At 40.9% G+C, this 21,810-nt stretch overlaps 1 protein-coding gene across 5 annotated transcripts in view; it reads right to left on the reverse strand.

Moving 5' to 3' along the window:
• Window positions 1-17,339, reverse strand: part of SP100 (SP100 nuclear body protein) — an 85,189-nt gene extending 67,850 nt beyond the window's left edge. For 2 of the 5 annotated variants that reach the window (XM_027118839.1, XM_027118829.1), the window contains exon 1: window positions 17,194-17,338. In XM_027118839.1, coding sequence (XP_026974640.1) covers window positions 17,194-17,225 — 32 coding nt within the window. In that variant the 5' untranslated portion in view covers window positions 17,226-17,338. Of the gene's footprint in view, window positions 1-17,193 lie in introns of all 5 variants that reach the window. The other 3 variants (XM_027118844.1, XM_027118857.1, XM_027118849.1) reach the window with 3 other exon arrangements.
• Window positions 17,340-21,810: the final 4,471 nt, after the last annotated feature.

The raw sequence follows: 21,810 nt of genomic DNA on the forward strand, positions 1-21,810 counted from the left end.
TTGGCTACATTGGGTCTTCATTGCTGCGCGCAGGCTTTCTCTAGTTGTGGCGAGTGGGGGCTATTCTTCATTGTGGTGTGCAGGCTTCTCATTGTGGTGGCTTCTCTTGCTGTGGAGCACAGGCTCTAGGTGCACAGGCTTCAGTAGTAGCAGCACATGGGCTCAGTAGTTGCAGCATGTGGGCTCAGTAGTTGTGGCTCGTGTGCTCTAGAGTACAGGCTCGATAGTAGTGGCACACGGGCTTAGCTTCTCCCCGGCATGTGGGATCTTCCCAGACCAGGGATCGAACCCGTGTCCTCTGCATTGGCAGGTGGATTCTTAACCACTGTGCCACCAGGGAAGTCCTGGGTCATGATATATTAATCTGAACTTGTTTTTATTCATTAATAAAACTATGCCCTTCTATCCAAATTATTAGAAATAAATAGGTATGTAATACTCTAGCAATATGTATTTACCATAATTTACTCAACCATTCAGCTCAATGGACAATCAGATTTTTTTCAGATTTAGAGGTCAGTGTTATGTAGTCATTGTTCTATTTTGCTATCAAAAAACAACGCTTCAATAAAGACATTTGTACTTACGGGCATCTAACCAATTTATTTGTGCTTTGTGTGCATCAAGTACTCAAGAAAAATCAAGGGACAAAATAGACAAATTTCCTATGCTATGGCATATGCATTTTGGGAGAAGACAGTCAATGATTAAGACAATAAACACTAAATAAAATAAATAAGTAATTAATTTAGTATGTTAGGGAGTGATAAGGACATAGACAATAAAAATAGAGCCAGATTAGGAGGTTGGGAGTATGCAGGTTGGGTGGGGGGCTGTGGCTGTGATTTTGAGTAGGTTGGTCAAAACAGTCCTCATTGAGAAGGTGACCTGGAGCAAGGATTTTAAGAAGATGGAAAGTTAGTTCAGTAATAGGTATCTGGACAAAGAATATATCACACAGAAGTGAGAGCCAGCACCATGTTCCTAGAGCTGTAGTATGCCTAGTGTAGTCAAGAAACAGCAGAGTAGTGTGGCCAGAGAGAAGTGAGGTAGAGGAGAGGAGAGAAGGGCTGGATCGTTTCAGGTCCTCTGAACACTCTTAAGGACTTGGCTTTTACTTTGGGGGAAATAGGGAGTCACTGAAAGTTCTGGAGCTTTTGTATATGCATATTGGTGTTTTTATTTTCACAGGATAGGTTCCAAAAGTAGGACTGACTGCTGGGTTAAGCTGTAGTGTATCTTAAAATTTAGTAGATATTGCCAGATCTTTCCTGAAAAGGCTCTAGCAATTCATGCTCAACCCAGCAATAAATGTCTGTTTCTCTGAATCTTCTCCCACACTGCAGTGTCATTTACGAAGTTATGTTTGCCAATCTAAGGGGTGAGAAATGGTTTCTCACTACCATTTAATTTGTATGTATTCATATGTTTATTGCACATTTTTATTTTCTCTTCTCTAAGCTTTCTGTTCAAGTCTATTTTCTTTGGAGTTTGTCATATTTTATCAGTGGGCTGCGGTCTGTGTGTATCAGATATATTAAGCCTTTGTTATATGTGTTGAAAAATTTTTCTACATTGTTTTTTAATGTCTGTATTTTTTTTTACATTAATTCTATTAAATCTTCCTCTACCTACTTTCTTTTTTTTTTTTTTTTTTTTGCGGTATGCGTGCTTCTGACTGTTGTGGCCTCTCCTGTTGTGGAGCACAGGCTCCGGACGCACAGGCTCAGCCACCATGGCTCACGGGCCCAGCCGCTCCGCGGCATGTGGGATCTTCCCAGACCGGGACACAAACCCGTGTCCCCTGCATCGGCAGGCAGACTCTCAACCACTGCGCCACCAGGGAAGCCCTACTTTCTTTTTTTTAACTAATTTTTATTGGAGTATAATTGATTTACAATGTTGTTAGTTTCTGCTGTGCAGCAAAGTGAATCAGTTATACATATACATATATCCACTCTTTTTAAGATTCTTTTCCCATATAGGTCATTACAGAGTATTGTTTTCTCCAGATATAGGCCCAGGAGTGGGATTGCTGGGTCATATGGTAGTTCTATTTTTAGTTTTTTTTTTTTTTTTTTAATTTTATTTATTTATGGTTGTGTTGGGTCTTCGTTTCTGTGCGAGGGCTTTCTCTAGTTGTGGCAAGTGGGGGCCACTCTTCATCGCTGTGCGCGGGCCTCTCACTATTGTGGCCTCTCTTGTTGTGGAGCACAGGCTCCAGATGCGCAGGCTCAGTAATTGTGGCTCACGGGCCCAGTTGCTCCGTGGCATGTGGGATTTTCCCAGACCAGGGCTCGAACCCGTGTCCCCTGCATTGGTAGGCAGATTCTCAACCACTGCGCCACCAGGGAAGCCCTATTTTTAGTTTTTAAAGGAACCTCTGTACTGTTCTCCCTAGTGGCTGTACCAATTTACATTCCTGCCAACAGTGCAAAAGAGTTCCCTTTTCTCCACACCTTCTCCAGCATTTATTGCTTGTAGAGTTTTTGATGATGGCCCTTCTGACTGGTGTGAGGTGATATCTCATTGTAGTTTTGATTTGCATTTCTCTAATAATTTTGATGTTGAGCATCTATTTATGTGCTTTTTGGCCATATGTATATCTTCTTTGGAGAAATGTCTGTTTAGATCTTCCACCCATTTTTTGATTGGGTTGTTTATGTTTTGATATTGAGTTGTATGAATTGTTTGTATATTTTGGAGATAAATTCTTTGTCAGTTGCTTCATTTGCAAAAATTTTCTCCCATTCTACGGGTTGTCTTTTCATCTTGTTTATGGTTTCTTTTGCTGTGCAAAAGCTTTGAAGTTTAATTAGGTCCCATTTGTTTATTTTTGTTTTAATTTTCATTACTCTAGGAGGCGGGTCAGAAAAGATGTTGCTGTGATTTATGTCAAAGAGTGTTCAGCCTGTTTTCCTCTAAGAGTTTTATAGTATCCTACCTCACATTTAGGTCTTTAATCCATTTTGAGTTAATTTTTGTGTATGGTGTTAGGGAGTGTTCTAATTTCATTCTTTTACATGTAGCTGTCCAGTTTTCCCAGAACCACTTATTGAAGAGGCTGTCTTTTCTCCATTGTGTATTCTTGCCTCCTTTGTCATAGATTAGGTGACCATGGGTGCATAGGTTTATGGGCTTTCTATCCTGTTCCATTGATCTATATTTCTGTTTTTGTGCCAGTACCATACTGTTTTGATGACTGTAGCTTTGTAGTATAGTCTGAAGTCAGGGAGCCTGATTCCTCCAGCTCTATTTTTCTTTCTCAAGATTGCTTTCTATTCAGGGTCTTTTGTGTCTCCATACAAATTTAAAAATTTTTATTCTAGTTCCGTGAAAAATTCCATTGGTAATTTGATAAGGATTGCATTGACTCTATAGACTACCTTGGGTAGTACAGTCATTTTGACAATATTGATTCTTGCAGTCCAATAACGTGGTATATCTTTCCAGTTTATGTCATCTTTGATTTCTTTCATCAGCTTCTCATAGCTTTCAGAGTACAAGTCTTTTGTCTCCTTGGTAGATTTATTCCTAGGTATTTTATTCTTTTTGATGCGATGGTAAGTAGGATTGTTTCTTTAAAAAAGAAAGAAATCCTGCCATTTAGGACAACATGGATGAACCTAGAGGTTCATTATGCTAAGTTAAATAAAGCAGTCACAGAAGGATAAATACTGCATGATTCCACTTACATAAGGTATCTAAAATAGTCAAACTCATAGAAGTAGAGAATTGAATGGTGGTTACCAGTGCTGGGGGTGGGAAATGGGTAATTGTTTTTCAATGGGTATAAAGTTTCAGTTATGCAAGATGAATAAGTTCTAGAGATCTACTATAAAACACAGTACCTATAGTTAACAAATACAAAAAGGGGTTTGGAGGTGATAAATATGTTTTGTACCTTGGTTGTGGTGATGGTATCATGTCCAAACTCATCAAATTTTATACATTAGATATGTGCAATTTTTTGTATATCAATTATACTTCAATAAATCTTTAAAAAATATAGTTACTCACACAAGGGGAAACTGGAAAGAGGAAAGCCAATTTAGGCTTCTGAATTGTGAATGGGGTCAGGAATCAGAGGCACCATTACTTCAGAAGACAGATTGAGTGGTGAAAGTCAAAACTGGCACAGTGAAACTCACCAGTCAACTAGAGGCATCCTTTACACAGAGCCCTAATCAAGTTTTCATCTCTCATTCTTAAATGTAAATGGACACCTGATGGAATCCTTGAGAAGAAACAAATAGTAGGGAAAGAGATGGAAAGTAACTAACTCTCAAAAAAACCTTGTAATAAATGGAATTAAAAAAAAAAAACTATTGTCTTCAGTAGTAGAAAAACAGTATTGGATTCATTTTTCAAAAAAGATGTATAAAAAAAGAAAGTTTTAAAAAGAGGTTTTGGAAATTAAAAATATGATGGCAGAGATTTAAAAATCACTAGAATGAATGAATGAGCTGAGAACATTTTACAGATGGTAGATTCAAAAGAAAAAAAATATAAAGAACTGCCCCAAGACCCTGAAAAGCAGGAAGCTTGTAGAGGATAAACCTAGGAGACCTAATATCCAACTAACATGAATTCCAAAAGATAGGAGAAAGCAGAAGGGAGGAAATAACTGAAGAACTATTACAAGCAAAATTGTGTGACTTAAAATAAGTAGGTTTCCATTTGAAAGGGCCCTGGAGTACCCAGAACAATGAATAAAACCAACCCTCACACTAAGGCAATTAAAAGAACAAGAGAAATCTCCTGAAAGAACAAACAATGAAACAGATCTCTCCAGTCTGTCAGACCCTGAATTGAAAAAGGAGGTAATAAAATTGCTGAAGGAATTAAGAAACACTATTGATAGAAATTGCAGATCACTGTAATACAGAACTAGAAATTATAAAGAGGAGCCAATCAAATTTAGACAACTCAATTGCTGAGATGAAAACTGAGCTAAAGGCAATAAATCTGTTGCATTTCTTTACACTGACAATGAAATATCAGAAAGGGAAAGTTAAAAAAAAAAGCAGTCACTTTTAAAATTGCATCAAAACCCCCCCAAAACTTAGGAATAAACCTGACCAAGGAAGTGAAAGACTTATATGCTGAGACTATAAAACATTGATAAAGGAAATCAAAGATTTCTGCGGAAAAATACAAGACAATATTAGGAGAAGTCCACTTAGTAAGATTTATATCCATAAGATCAACAAACTCAAACCAATAGTTTTCCCCTATGCCAGCAATAAAAATTTAGAAAATGTAAAAGAAAAATGAGTTCCCATTTATAAATATAATTGTAAAATGCCTAGCACTAAATTTACCCAATGAGCTTACCATAGGGATCATTAAAAAACAATAACTTTACTGTAGAACTTGAATATGTACTTGAATAAATAAAGAGACATGCCATCTTTCTAGTTGGGACCATTCAGAATTTTTTAAATTTTAATTTAATTTTTAAATTTTAATTTAAAATTTAATTTAAATCTATATATTCATTCAATGTCTATTGACTGAATCCCAGAAAGATGGGTTATACTACAGAACATTAACAATTGGTCCCAACATTTATCTAGAAGAGAAAGAACTCAAGAATATCTATGAATATTTTGAAAATAGGAATGATAAAGAGTTTTACCTATAAAGCCATAGTAACTAAAATATTTCAGTGTTGAAAGAGGAATAAAAAAGTAGAATCATGGATCAGAACAAGGATCACCTATATATAAAAGGTAATCTAGTATATGTTTAAAATGTTCTTTCAAATCAGTAGTTAAACTACTAAGTTAATGTTATTGCATAAATGGTCCTTTTTTGAAGGAAAAAAATGGTAGTTCTGTAGCTCATTCCATTTGCAAAAACAAATCTCCCGTGGAATTAAGAAAGAAATATAAACCAACCAAAAAAACAACTAAGCAAACTATAAAACATTTTATCTTTCCTTTTTTCTTTCCTTTCTATCTGCCATTCTATTGGCCACTGTCCCTTATTTGAAGAAAATTTTTGCAAATACCTTACCAGGAGTCCTTACAAAATTCATGCTTATTTCCATTTTCACAGAGATTCCATTAAATATCCTGATCTTTCAACTTGCTGACCTTCTTATCTCTAATAATCTTGTCTTCCACTTGATTTCTGCAACTTTCTTCCATGGCCATACTTTAGACTTCATCATTTCTCCAATTTATGCATGCTCCAAAATCTCAGACTCAAATATGACCACTGCCTCATCTATTGCAGGTCATGTCTTCTAACACCTGCACTCCAATGAATCTGTGATCCCCTACTCTCAGGTTCCCAATTCTGCTACATTTTTTAAAAATTTTTCAAAATTGCTTCTATGTCTTCACTTTTCTTACCCACCTAAATTCATGATATACTGTTATATTCCAGTGTTCTTAACCTTGGCTATACATTAGAATCTACTAAGGAGTTTTAAAACATTCTAATATCCAAATACAACTGGGAAGGGGATCAGTAAGTTCAAAGCTCCCCATCATGCAGTCAAGTTCTAGGACTGCTATTAAAATCTGCCTCTTAAATTCACCTTTAACTTCCTCGTTCACATCTCCCTCCAGTGAATTTATCTAATATATCGATAACCCTGGATAAAATCAGATTAGCCCCTCTTCCACTCATCAGCACCCAAGCTATCTGGAGAAAAAAAAAACAAGCATGCTAAGTGCTCTCCCTTTAAGTTTATAATCATTAAGCTGAAATGGATTCTCGGTGCTGTTGAGTAATCGTACATCATGCTACTCATTTCACTTTTTCCTTCCCTGAATGACTGTTTTACAGGTTTTCTATCCTCAAACTCTTCCAACACTTTCTCTCCCTCTCAACTGAGAATGTAGATGCAAAACAGAAGAATGTAACTGCATCCTCTCACCATGGAATACATCAGCCTACCTACATGGGCACCCATTGGCCTTCCCTCCTGTTACAGTGCACAGACTGCCTCTCTTCAGCCTAAGGACAATCCCCCCACTTGGGCACTGTTTTCCATTACCTCTCCCTGACTCAGGCACAATCAATACAGAATCATTCTTTCTCACTTCTGCCTCAACAACTTTTCCTTCTCTATTGGACTATTACTATCAACATACAGCATGCTTCAATATTACCCATTTAAAAATATCCCTACACTCAGATTACCTCTCCTGTTGTGTTTCTTGTTTGAAATTGTCCATATTAACTGTCTCCACTTTTCCACCTCAGTCTGTCTTGCACACATTCAAGTTTTACCCCTACCAATACCCTATACATAATATTTTGGGTTTATGTTTTCCCTGACCTCCACACTGCCAAACCCAAAGGCCAATTCTCAGTCCTCCTCTTACTTTATCCCTCAACCTCATGGACATTGATAAACTTCTCCCTTCTGGAAATGCTTTCTTCATTTGGCTCCTGAGAGCCATGCCTTTATGGCTTTCCAACTATCTCCTTGGCTATTCCTACTCTTTTGCATGTATTCAACTACTCAAGAACAGTTCTCTTACCTCTTTTCTATCTGCACTCCTTCCCTGTGTAATCATATCTATTCCCATGGCTCTGGATACCAGCCACACATGGACAATTCCCAAATGTGCATCTCTACCTCATATCTCTCCCCTGGACTCCAGATTTATATTCAACCATCTTCACTTTGATGACACAGGTAGGCTTTTTACAATTAGCAGGCAGCAACTGATCACTGATCTGAGTCACCTCTTGAAACCTGCTTATTTTCTAATTTTTCCATATATAGGATTTAGTAAATACATATAACAGCACCTATGAGGTATATGCTCTTATTATCCCATTTTACAGATGAAGAAACAGAGGTACAGAGATGTTAAGCAATATCCCCAAGGCCACATAATTATTGAAGAACAGAGTGAGGCTTTGGACCAGAGTCCAGGCCCTTTAATCACTACACAATGTTGCCATCTAGGCAAATGACAACGCTCTCCTTTAATTTCTTTGGCTAAAACATTTCCAGTCTTCTACAACACTTCTCTTCCTCTCATACTTAATGTCTGATCCATCTTTGACTGTTCTTGGCTTTACCATAGAAATATATCCAGTATCCCACCCTTTTTCTTTATATTCATTGCACCAACCTGGTCCCAACCACCATCATCTCTTGCCTGGCTACTGTCATAGCTACCAACTAGTCTTCTTGTTACCACTCATGTCATATTGCAGCTGTTCTCCAAACATCAAACATAAGGAAAAGAGATCTTTTAAAAACTGGAATCAGATTACTTCACTCTATTGAAAACCCTCCAATGACTCCCCACTCTATTTTGAATAAAATATAAAGTCTTGACCATGACCCATGAGAAACATGACCTTCCAACCTCATTTTCTACTACTCCTCTTCTAGATCACTGCCCTTTGGCACCTTAACCTCCAAGCCTTCTTCAGACATTCCAAGCATGTTTCTATGCCTGACTTTTCATTGGCTGTTTCCTCTACTTAGAACATTTCTTCAGGAATTGGCATGGTGCTTTTCCTCAATACATTCATGACTCTCATCAAATACTAACCTCTCAGAAAGCCCTCCCAGGACATCCTGTCTAAAATTGCACTCCCATTACACTCTATCCATGTACCCCATATGCTTTTTTCTTTATACTCTTACCACTTTCTGTCATTAAATTATACATTTATTTGTTCATTTGTTTACTATTTGTCTCTCACTGGAATGTCATTTCCATTAGGGCGGGGACTTCGTCTGCTTTGCTCACCATGATATTCCAGCATCTCATTAAGTTCTGAAAACATGGTATCGGGAAATATTTGTGAATGAATGAATAAAGTATTCGTATAATATATAGGAGAATATGGTTAGAATTCTGAGTATATAAAAGGCATTTTAAAAAAAGCATAAGGAGGATAACATTGGTGAACTTGAGTATAAAAACGGATATGGATACATGTACCCCAATGTTAATCGCAGCATTATTTAAATTGCCAAGATATGGAAGCAACTTAAGTGCCCATCAACAGACGAATGTATAAATAAGGCATGATGCACACACACACACACACACACACACACACACACACACTGGAATGTTACTCAGCCATTAAAAAAATAAAATTTTGCTATTTGCAATAATGTGAATGGACCTAGAGTATTGTGCTTAGTGAGACAAGTCAGATAGAAAAAGACAAATACTCTGTGTTATCACTTATATATGGAATCTAAAATATAAAACAAATGAATGTATATAACAAAACAGCAACAGATTTACAGATACAGAGAACAAGCTAGTGGTGGTTACCAGTGAGGAGAGGGAAGTGGGGAGGGGCAAGATAGGCATATGAGATTAAGAGACACAAACTACTATGTATAAAATAAATAAGCAACAGACATATATTGTATAGCACATGGAAATATATCCATTATTTTGTAATAACTTTAAATGGAGTACAATCTATAAAAAATCGAATCCCTGTGTTGTACACCTAAAACTCATGTAATATTGTAAATCAACTCTACTTCAATTAAAAATAATAAAAAAAATTTTAAAATTGTATGTGATTTTTGAATAAAATGGGAAAATGAAACTAGACTATAGGTTAACCCTTGGTTAGTATCCACATAAAATAATGTAAACAAAAATTCATCAGAGGGTAGGATCGAACAGTTTGAGGCAGGCCAGAAGTCCAGTATAGAACAATTAGAAGAGCTGGGTAGAATACCAGAAAATGATTTTAAAGGGACTAGAGAGCTACAGAAGCAACAGAGTCTGCAGAGACTAAGGTTCTAGAGACTGGAGACCTTTGGGAGCTGAGAAGCTATAATTGTTATTTTTCAGGGTGGTGGCTGGTATTTGCTGATTCTGGGAACAGAGGCTGAGAATTTGGGCTTGGCCAAGACCAAAGAGTGTTACTCTTAGCAGGGAACACAGAGAGCTTGTGACAGTCACACAGGGCTGGAGACTTGAGGGGCCTCAACACACAACCCATTCTTCTTCCCAAGATATTTGGTAAAGTTTTTAAGGCCAGGAGGCTGGAATAAAAATGTAAAAAGTCTCTGAAAAGCAAAGCAGAATTACCTGAAGGCTCACCATGCAGAAAAGGCAAAGACAATCATGATGAGGTCCAGAGAACATAAAGGGAGAGAGTTGAAAGCTCTGAAGGGAGTGATGATGTGGCTTTGGAATCTGTAGCCTTTTTGTCCCATGAGAGCACTTGTAAATTCTGAACATAGCTAGAAGCTAAGAATCTGGACTTGGCACAGGCAAAGGGCTGTAACTGGAGGACAAAGAAACTAGCAGAACTTCTGATGGTCATTTGGAGTTGGAGTGCAAAGTTAGAGACTTCAAGGAAATTAAAAACTTGGTTGGTTTTCTCAAGAACTTTTTTCATTTCTAAAGCTGCATGAAGAAAGAGGGTGAAAATATGACAAAAGCTTTGAAAAGCAGAGAAAACTTGATTGCTCTCTCTCAGTTGAAAGCCCTGGATGTCCTCATCTGTGATCAGGGCAAACCAGAGGTATATTAAATCTTATCAAAAAATGCATACTAATCTTGAGTCATTTCATGCCCTGAATGTGTAATGTAGTCTGCCTCATTGTTTTACTTGCTTAGCAGAGGAAAGGGGAATCACTCTTATGTGGAAGAGAATATTTGGGGGCTCCATGTCTTGCATACACAATGTCTGGCATTCAATCAAAAATTAATAGGCATGTCAAAAGATAGGACTATAAGACCAAACCAAGAAAAAAAAAGATGATGGAAGCAAGTGCACAGATGATCCAGAGATTGGACTTAGCACATAAAATCTGTGATTAACATGGTCAAGAAAATGGATGAAATGATGGAGAAAATAGAAAGTCAGATAATTCTACCAGAGAATTGGAATCTACAAAAAATAATGAAATGGAATATTTAGATCTAAAAATACAATTTTAAAAATGAAACTTGTTGGTAGTATTTAGCAGAAGATTGGATTAAAAAGACAACACTTGTCGATTGGCCAACTAGAAGATAGATACCTCAATAAAAGACAACCAACTAAAGTACAGACATTTAAAAAATGGAAAAATGCAGAAAAGCATGAAAGGAATATGTGAGAGACAGTCAAAAGGTCTAGTATAATCTGCTTTTGAGCCCTTGAGAGAGGAGGAAGCTGGGGGGAGGGCAGAAGAAATATTTGAAGAGTTAACGGCTAAGGATTTTCCAAAACAGATAAAAGGCATCAACTCACAAATTCAAGCAACTGTGAAAACACCAACAGGTTAAATGCAAAACAAAAACAATAAAAAAACAAACAAATCTAGACTCACTACAGTTTAAATGCTAAGAGAAAATCCTAGAAGCAGTCAGAGAAAACTTCAAGAGCCACAATCAAACCTCAAGCCATAAACTTTGAAAAATGGCAGTTAATCAATCAATCAATCACTTAGTCAACGACCATAAGTTTCCGGTGTGGTAGGTCAGGATTCAAAACATCTCAATCTCTCCCAACTCCCACAAGCAGTACAGAGTTCTGTTGAAAAAAACTTGAGTTGGAAAAAGCATTTAAACATGTTATTAATCATAGAAGAGATGAAACCACCATAAGGATTTGCCAGGCAAAAGTAAAGGGGAAGGAGAAACCAGAGAGGTAAGCAAAGCACAGAGACACTTTTGATTTGAGGGCATCTGCTGACCCCAGAGAATCAGGACCTCAGGTTTGACAGCCTTAAGGAGTGAGAGAGACAGAAATAAAGTCTAGAGTCCACACAGGGTGGAGAGTCCAATGGGAGTCCAGACCCTGACCTTGACATATTCATGGTGAGAATAAGTGGAGGGACATCTCTGAATTTACTGAATTGTATTCCCAGTTAAATCACCTGGGTTCCCCCAGGTTCTCTCAGCCCCTGAACATGTGCTAAACAGTTCCCAAATTGGTGCGTCCCGAGGCACCTGGTTGTAGCAAACAGAAATCCTTTCCAAAGCCTAGTACCTTCACTGTGGTCCCAGATTTTACCCATAAATAATTTTTCTAAATATGATGCTAGTACATAGTCAAAGATAACCAGCCATATAAGCAAAATAATCTTTGTGAATAGAGTGTGGAAAGGAAAAAAATAGTAACTTTATAGTGGAAAAGCCTGGCAAACACTACCTAAACCAAATGATCAAGGCCAGCATTCCTGGAGATAAGTCAGGTTGACATATCCCCTGATACGAGGTGATGAGAAGGGCATTTCACCTCTGTGGTTTTCTTTCATAAAACCTATAACCCCATTATAATCATGAGAAGGACATCAAGACAAACCAAAATTGAAAGATTCTACAAAATGCCTGATCAGTACTCTTCAAACTGTCAAGGTTGTGAAAGACAAGGAAAGACTGAGAAACTGTCACAGACCAGAAGAGAAGAGCTGATGGGATGGCTCAATGCAATGTGGTATACTGGATTCAATCCTACAAAAGAAAACGGACATTGGTGGAAAAACTGGGGAAACTGAAAAAAGTCTGGGCTTTAGTTAGCAGTAACCTACTAATATTGGGTTTTATTAGTTTCAACAAATGTACCACAATAATGTAAGAGGATAACAACACAGGAAATGAAACTAGGTGTACAGTATTAGAGACTGCTGTACTATCTTTGCAACTTTTCTGTAAATATAACCTTATTCCAAAATAAAAAGTTTATTTAAAAAAAGAAATCTGTGAGTGAGAACTGGCAGAAACAACAGAAAACAGGGTCACAAACACCTCATATATTGAAAGTATCAGATGCCAAATACAAAACTTCGTTAATCTGTGTAAGTCTTTTTATTAAGAAAGAAAGTCTATAGCAAACATCATTCATAATTGTATAATGGTAAAGGACTTCCCTTTGGGACTGGAATCAAGATAGAGATGATTACTATCACTACTTATACTCGCCATGTACAAAGTCCTAGCCCACACAGTAAGGCAAGAAAAAGAAGTAGGAAGTATAAGAATTAGATTGAAAGTAACAAAATAGTCATTATGTATACATTATATAAATTTATATCTCTATACAAAATATATATCTCCATACAATTTATTAGAATTTTTTAAAGTTTGGCAGTTTCAATTTATTTTTATATCTTAGTAACAAGCAGCTAGAAAGTTGATTTTTAAATTATATAGATATCATAGCACAAAGATCTCAAGTATCTATGAATAAATCTAGCAGAAGTATAAGACTTCTAGACAGAAAAGTTTAAATTTTATTAGAAAATATTTTTAAATTAATATATATATACCATATTAATGAGATGGAAGACAAGATTGTAAAGATGTCAATTCTCTTCAGATTGACCTATAGAGTCAACGCAATCCTAACCAAAATCTCGACAAGATTTTGACAAGCTGATTTGGAGATGCAAAGGGCCAAGACACTTTGGAAGAAGAAAAGAACATGGGAAGATTTACTCTTCAAGAGTTCACGTGAAGTTGTTGTCGCCATGACGGTGTGGAAACACATAAGGAGAGGCTGTCATAGGTCAATGGCAGAGAAGAGAGTGCACAGAAACAGACCCTGCACATATGGCCCCTTGGCTAATGGGAAAGGGAGCACTACAGATCAGTGGGGAAAGGGATGGTTTAACAGATTAAAGGACTCTCAGACAAAAATTCATAAGAATTAAAGTAGAAGCTTTAACCGTAGATCAGACGGGAAGTAATATGGTCTCAGATAAGACAGGAAATGTGGGGGGAAAAACACAAAAACATTCACTCAGCGTAAGGCTGTGGGTGGTGGGAGAGCTGCCCAGGTCATGCTGGAACGAAATGGGCTGTAAAACCAGGGCAGGCATATGAACAAGAAAGTAAAGCAACACTTGAAACCAAACTGCAAATAGAATCAATCTGGAAGGATAACCCAGAGGATGAAGAAAACATCCCCAAAGCACTGAACATCACACAAAAACCTAAATAATAAAGCAAGAACATGAAGATAGGGTGATAAAATAACAATATGTGACTTCAAGTGGAGTTGGAAGAGCTGTAGAAACAAATTAAGATCCCCCCAAATAAACAAATCAACTTAAAAAAAAACCCAAGAAACCAAAAACTACTAAAAATTAAATAATTGTCATGAAGAAAAGTTTGAGACAACCATCACAAGCAGAAAGTAAAAAGCTAAAGAGATGAAAGATTAGGGACAGATAAAAGCTGTGAAGGCTGAAGTTGCTCCAGTGGAAGAATAATTTTGCCCCAAAATTGAAATAGAAAATCGTTTTGGTGATACTAGAGGAGAAACTTACCCTGAAGTAAAGGTAGAATTGAATCTATCACCTTAAAAACACAAGGGCTATATTTAAAGACTGTGCACACAGAATTTATCAATAACACTCTGCATCACTTTATTTATTCATAATAACAAGGGTACATCTATTTTATAAAATCAATACAATAATAAGGCTATACTTTAAAGTTTAAGCTTTAATAAGATAAAGTCACCACAACAAAGTGAAAGGGCAAGGAAAGTATATTTATAAGTTTCAGAATTTTAGCAAATTCTCCCTTACAGTTAAAGAAAGAACAATCACCTCAACTCACTAACACTGGCAATAAATCAACCAGCACTTCATAGAAGAGGCCAATAGACAAAAAAACTGTTCAACCTCTCAATTAATCAGGAGGGTAAAGTTAACAAGATGCAACTCTTGATCCACCACCTCTGCAAAGTTTGGGTGTGGGGAGATGGCTCACCTAAATCTTGTAGGTGAATACATTGGTTCAGCTACTTAGAAAGGCCGTTTGCAGAATCCATAAACAATTAAACATTAGTACCCTTTGCCTCAGCAATTCCACTTTTTTGGTTATTGACACAAGACAAACACTTTTATATGTACAAAAATATAAAGAAATACATCATCATTGTTATCACTGCTTCTTCGTAAAAGTGAACAATTGAAAATGATCTAAATGTCTGTCAATAGGGTGGGGAGGAGGGATGCTTTAAAAACCATGGTGTAGGGGGCTTCCCTGGTGGCGCAGTGGTTAGGAACCCGCCTACCAATGCAAGGGATGTGGGTTTAAGCCCTGGTCTGGGAAGATCCCACATGCTGCGGAGCAACTAAGCCTGTGTGCCACAGCTAGTGAGCCTGCGCTCTAGATCCCATGAGTCACAACTACTGAAGCCTACATGCTGCAACTACTGAAGCCCACACGCCTAGAGCCCATGCTCCGCAACAAGAGAAGCCACTGCAATAAGCCTGCACTCCACAACAAAGACCCAATGCAGCCAAAAATAAAAAAACAAAACAAACAAAAAAAAACGATGGTGTAAGTCAGAATGGCCATCATCAAAAAGTCTATAAATAATAAATGCTGGAGACAGTGTGGAGAAAAGAGAACCCTCCTACACTGCTGGTGGGAATGTAAATTGGTACAGCTACTATGGAGAATAGTACGGAGATTCCTTAAAAAACTAAAAATAGAGCTACTATATGATCCAGCAATCCCTCCTGGGCATATATCTGGAGAAAACCATACTTGGAAAAGATACACGCACCCCAATGTTCATAGCAGCACTATTTACAATAGCCAAGATGTGGAAGCAACCTAAATGTCCATCAACAGATGAACAGAGAAAGAAGATTGGTATATTTATACAATGGAATATTACTCAGCCATAAAAAAGAATGAAATAATGCCATTTGCAGCAACATGGAGGGACCTAGAGGTGAAGTAAGTCAGACAGAGAAAGACAAATCTCATATGATATCACTTATTTGTGGAATCTAAATATGATACAAATGAACTTATTTACAAAACAGAAACAGACTCACAGACATAGGAAACAAACTTATGGTTACCAAAGGGGAAACATGGGGAGAGGGATAAATTAGGAATTTTGGAGTAACATATACACACTAGTATACAAAGTAGACAAACAACAAGGACCTACTGTATAGCACAGGGAACTATACTCAATATTTTGTAAAACCTATATGGGAAAAGAATCTGAAAAAGAATATATATTTTTATATGTATATATGTGTGTGTATGTGTATATATATATATATATATAACTGAATCATTTTGCTCTACACCTGAAACTAACACCATATTGCAAATCAACTATATTTCAATTAAATAAACAAACAATAAAAACGATGGTGTATCCATTCTACGGGATAGTATTGGGTTGGCCAACAAGTTTGTTCGGATTTTTCCGTAACCTCTTACGGAACTTTTTGGCCAACCCAATATATAGCTGCTAAAAAGAATGAGAAGAGCCTATGGCTATTAAAGTCAGTGAAAATGCAAAATGGCATTCACAATATGAATCCGTTTTTTAAAAAAACAGGATTCAAATTTTGTATTTAAGAAAATGAGTTATATATGTAAATGCAAAGAAAAGGATCTGGAAGGTTATGCCTGCGACTCTAACAGGACTGGTATTGGAAGCTGCAAGTGGGTGAGTGGTGAACAGGACTTTTTCCCTCTATATACTTCTGTATCATTTGAAATTTTATGAGCAAGAATGCATAATGTATTTCTTTTGTATTAAAAAAATCAAAAAATTTAAAATATTAAGTAGTGGTATTTCTGACCCATTACTAGAGAAAAAGATAGGATTTCTACTCTTTTTCTTGTAGAGGTGTAACCTATTCCAGAACAGAAAACGAAACCAAACATAAAATTACTCAGCCTGTGCTAGCTCTTTGCAGTTTGAGGTATTTCTCTTCCCTTTAATTTCTTTGCTCGGGATCTCTGGAGGAAGAACCCAGGCCCCCAGCTAGAACTGGGAATAGTGGTCCCGTCCACAGGACAGATACGAGACCGACAGCACCACCCAGGGTTTGAGAATAAATCAGGGGTTTCTCCTGAATTTTTTATTTTCGAAACTACCTTCTTCGAAATGACCTGTGTGAAGGTAGAACTGACCTGAGGGGAACGAGAGTGACCTGGGGCCACAAGGAAATAAATCCTCGCTGCAAAGCCTCAGGAAGGACTGCTGCCTTCAGACAGGCCTGCCGGCTGAGCAGTAGCTGCAAAACAAGTAGTCACCTGTGTTGTGGCTGCAGGACTCAACCAGCAGGCGCCCTGCGGCAGTTTAAAATCCCTTCCTCATTATACATTCCTGCCCTTCATTACACTGCAGGTGACTGTTCCCCTACACCAGGCGTAAAGCAGAGGTTTAGTGCAGAGTCCAAAGGACAGCACTGAAGCAGCAGCGAGGCCAGAGCGAAAGGTGGGAGGAAGGGGGAGAAAGACTGACCTGCTGCTGAGCTCGCTGCCCCCACCAGCCATCTTCCCGCCCAGCCTGGCCTGGGCCTGAGCTTGGCCTCCGACCCCTCCAGGCTCCCCAGCCTCGGTCCGGTCCCGGGAGGCTGCTGGAGCCCTGAGCCCTGAGCCCTGAGCAGGAAGTCTGCTCTTGGGACTCACCCAGAGATGACTCCGCCCAAGCAGGGAAAAGGGAAGTGAAAGTATTTATCAGTGAGCTGTGCTGTGCAGATGCCCTCCCTCTTCTCGTAACTCCACTGTGCTTCCAGCCATCCTGACATGTGATCCCAGGGATGAAAGACAAGGAATGACAGTCGGGGCCTGGAGGGCCAGGGGAGGAGCAGGGCCAGCCCTCAGGGGTCCACCTGTTTGTGCAAAGACAGCAACAACTTCCGCATGACCCCAACTGTCGCCAGTCTCCTGCCTTCTCAGAGCGGTTCAGAGCTTAGTACATGGTCGGGGTAAACTCCATCTGTGCCCCTTCCCCTCTCCGAGATGACCATGGTGGGGAGAGGGAAAGACAGAGACTTCAAATCTTTTCTCCGGGCTGTGGGAGAGCCTGGACCGATGCATTTAGGTCGTAGCGTATGGACACGGACCAGGAGAGAGCCCAAATGCTCAGCTTTATAAAGTGGAGAGAATGTTCTTAGTATTCCTGGAAATCAGCCAGAGATAGGAGAAAAACCTCCAAGGCCCTGGGGCCAGAGGCTGGAGCCAAGTTGGTGACAAGTGTTACATCTTAGGTGCAAGGGTCCAAGGTGCCCCGACTATGGGGTTGCTTCACAACTGCAGCCAGGGGTGAAGAGGAGAAACCTGGGAAGCAGTCATGGGAATGCTGAGGGGCAAAGGCTTCCCTTTGGATGGAGATGGAGGTTGGAACCCAGATAACCTAGAAATGAAAAGGCAGGTGACCCCAGCTGAGAGGGTGACCCTTGGCCCTGAAGTTGTGTCTGTGCACAGGTTTTTCACTCAGATACTGAGCCATCATTCCACGAAGAATGAGAAGTGATCACCTGAGTGAGCACAAAAGCAAAGCATATTTGAAAATGAGGGGGAAGGTTTCTACCTTCCCTCCACTTCTTTCTTTCCCCCAAAGAAGTGAGCGTCATATCTCAGTGGTTAAGACAGATCCCAGGACACTGATGAGGGCATCTCTTCCAGTGGGCAGGGTCTCAGTGGTACCAGGTCCTGCACACGTGTGGATCCCTCTCTCCCTCCCTCACTTTGGGGGTGTAGAAGGACTAGTAAGCCGAGCCTCTGTTGGGCACAACCGTCCTCTGCTCCTGACTCCATGAGGCATGGGGTCCAGACAAGGCTGGCACAGACCACACCTGCCGTTTCTAGTGTCCCCTCTCCCTCTTCTCTCTGCCCCTGGGCAGCTGGTGGCCCGGGCCACTGCCATGCTGGCTGTTGACGTAAATGTGCCCACTTTTCTGTTGTCTGTTTAGGACCTTCACGTTGAGCGCCTGGAATCAGAGGCCACCTAGCAGCAGCTGGACGAGCAAGCCACAGGGTGGACACTCCCGCATGGGGGCTGCTCCTGGCCCCTGGCAGAGACCTTCCTGCGGGTCTGAGAAAGCCGGGCCTGTGCCACACTCTGTGAGAGCCGTGGGAGTTTCTGGAGCATCCCCAGGCCTCTGTGGAGAATGCAGTGTCTTTAAGCCAGGAACTCAGGTTTGGAAAAGGACAGGACCAGATTAAGAAGCAGGTTGATCCTAGGATAAACCATAATGAAAAAAAATATGTATATATAAAAGAGAATATATATCTGTGTATAACTGCATCACTTTGCTGTTCAGCAGAAATTAACACAACATTGTAAATCAACCACACTTCAATTAAAAAAAAAAAAAAGAAGAGGTTGAACTCCTCCTACAAACCCTGCTGGAGAGATTGAAGGAAATAAGGGGGCACCTGGGGCATTTTCCATGGCTGTGAGGACCGCTGGCAATGGGGAGCATCTCTGCTGTCCCGGGAGGATCCCAGCTACTGGGCCCGGAAACCCAGAGGGCAGGGGAGGTCGTGGGGGAGGAGGGACCTGGGGCAGAGGACCCCTAAGGCGACGGGCTTCACGAGCTTCACCAGGAACGGCTTCCCCTCAGACTTCAGCAGTGGGGCTGAGTCTCTAAGCTGGGAGACCCCAGTGGGGACCAGAGGCTTGTCCTTGAGACCAGACAGTAGGACCTGGGATCTGAGCTTAAAGGGCAGAAGGAAGCAGCGTCAGCTGCCAGAGTGGCCACTGAGGCCAGAGGATCAAGACCCTCCGCTCCTCCGTGGGTGTAGAAGTGGAGCGGAGTGGATGCTGGGACCCAAGTGGTTACACTCAGGCCCTGCTCCATTGTCCCCTTCCAGGGGCAGCACATTAGTCAGTGGGACTGGCCTGGACCCCCTGCTCCTCTCTCCTCCTGGGAGACTCTCTGGGTACAAGGGGTGAGTCTGCTTGTTCCTTGTCGGGTCTCCCTGGGCTTGTCCTTCCTGCAGGGCCAGGGCTCTGTCAGCCCTTCCAAGGTCAAGTGCACAGAGACAGGGGCCTGGGGGGTGGGGTGTGACTGATGGGAGCTGTGTAAGACTGTGTGGATAAGCTCAATTCTGAGGGTCTGTTTTAGGGATCTCTTTTTTGCTACATGGTAAGTCACGTCACTAAGCCCCATCCAGCTTTTATCATGAAGAAAACTAGTATTTTGATCCCCATCTGTCTCACCATTTTGCCTGTCAGTTGGTTTTGAATTCAAGTGGGGAGGGTTTATACACAGAATTTGGGGTTCTCCTCTGTGACTTTCACCTTCCTGGGATTTTCCTCTCTCTCCCCAGAAAGCCTGGTTGCCCTGGGCTTCTTCCTGGCTCTGCTGACCAGAAAGAAGGTGGGCTTCCTACCAAAGTTTTGGCCACCCCACGTAAGGCTGCGGCTGCTGTCAAGTAGAGTAATAATAAACAGGAAACATTTTGTCTGGCTGCTTCCCTTGAGTTTTGACTTCCCTCTACCATCAGCCTGCTTTTGTTCACTTTCTAGAAGCCGTAGGCAACTGTTCTTTGCATATTGTCCTCATAGGGACGTCTTCCACCCAGTTTACTTAGGGAGAGCTGGAGAACCCCGTTCTCTCCTCCAGACAGAAGGCCCGGTCCTCTCCAGCCAGATAGCAGGGTGTGTGCTGATGCCCTGGAACCCTCACTGGGAGGTTCAGGCTGAAGGGTGGAGCCCAGGACCTCAGGAGCATCAGTCCTACTGCAGTTCCCAGGGACACAGGCACACTCTCCCCAGGGAAGACCACAGCCAGGCTCCTTTACAGCCAACAGCCCACATATGCGTCCAGGTAAATGGAACCGACAGGGACGATGGGCTTAGTGGCCGTCCTTGCCCTTGGCTGTCCAAGGTGGTGGAGTGGACGCTCTCCCTTCTAACATGATGACAGACTCAGCCTTAATCTCCAAAGCACAGGCAATGGAACTACAGTCAACCTGTTCCATTCGATTCAGGAATGTGCCCCCCAGGCTCTGTGGCCTCTCAGACTGACTGGCCTGGGACCACCCCATTCCTCCCCTTAGACATCAGAGCTCACTGATGGTCCCCGGGTGGGTTCTGCCAGTCAGTTTCATTTTCCTTGGCTGTCCAGCCTCCTCCACCCCTTTCCTAAGAGACATGGATTCCTTTGGGTGAAGACTTCTCCCCTTTGCGTGCAGGAGTAGAAGGAATGTTAACCGAGACACTGGCCCATGAGCAAGCCAGGCCAGCCAGACTCTCTTCGGGGAGTTGGACTCTCACGTGAAGTTTGTTAAGGAGTTAAAACACAGTTGGATAACACTTGTTCAGTGGCAGCTCCGTAACAAGGTGGAGGAGATGTTCCTGGTGTTCAGTTCCTGGAGCAGCTCTGCTTCCTGCCTGGTTCTGGGGCCATTTGCAGGCTCTGAGCCCAGCCTCCTGCCTTTTCGTGAGCCACTGTGCGTCCCATCAATGAAGTCCATCAGAATTTGGGGTTGAGAGAGAGAGAGACAGAGTTCTGTTTCTCCAGAGAGCCCTGATTAATACAGTCATCAATATAGTGGACAAATGTAATGTACTGCAGGGTGGCCAGACAATCTTTGTCCCTTCAGGCTATATTGTGACAGAGAGCAGGAGAATTCACATAGCTCTGGGGCAAGACTGTAAACATGTACTGTTGTCCAGTCCATGTGAACATGAATTGATTCTTATCCTACTTCCTACTGAATTTTTTTTTTTTTTTTTTTGCGGTACGCGGGCCTCTCACCGTTGTGGTCTCTCCCGTTGCAGAGCACAGGCTCCGGACGCGCAGGCTCAGCGGCCATGGCTCACGGGCGCAGCCGCTCCGCAGCATGTGGGATCTTCCCGGACCGGGTCACGAACCCGTGTCCCCTGCATTGGCAGGCGGACTCTCAACCACTGCGCCACCAGGGAAGCCCCTACTGAATGTTTTAAAAGTACATTTCTCCATATTAATAGTTGCATGACATATACCATAGGCCGTGCTAACCTGCTCTAATGGAGATACCACACCAAGCAACAACAGCTGCAACTGGGGCTACTGTTGGTTAAGTTTCTAGTAGTCATCTGGCAGCCATGAACCACTTAGCTTTTGCAGAAGCCAGACTGCTGTTC

This window comes from Aethalodelphis obliquidens, unplaced genomic scaffold, assembly GCF_003676395.1.
Source record: "Aethalodelphis obliquidens isolate GAN/ISIS:26980383/991018 unplaced genomic scaffold, ASM367639v1 scaffold2, whole genome shotgun sequence".
Classification (NCBI taxonomy): domain Eukaryota; kingdom Metazoa; phylum Chordata; class Mammalia; order Artiodactyla; family Delphinidae; genus Aethalodelphis; species Aethalodelphis obliquidens.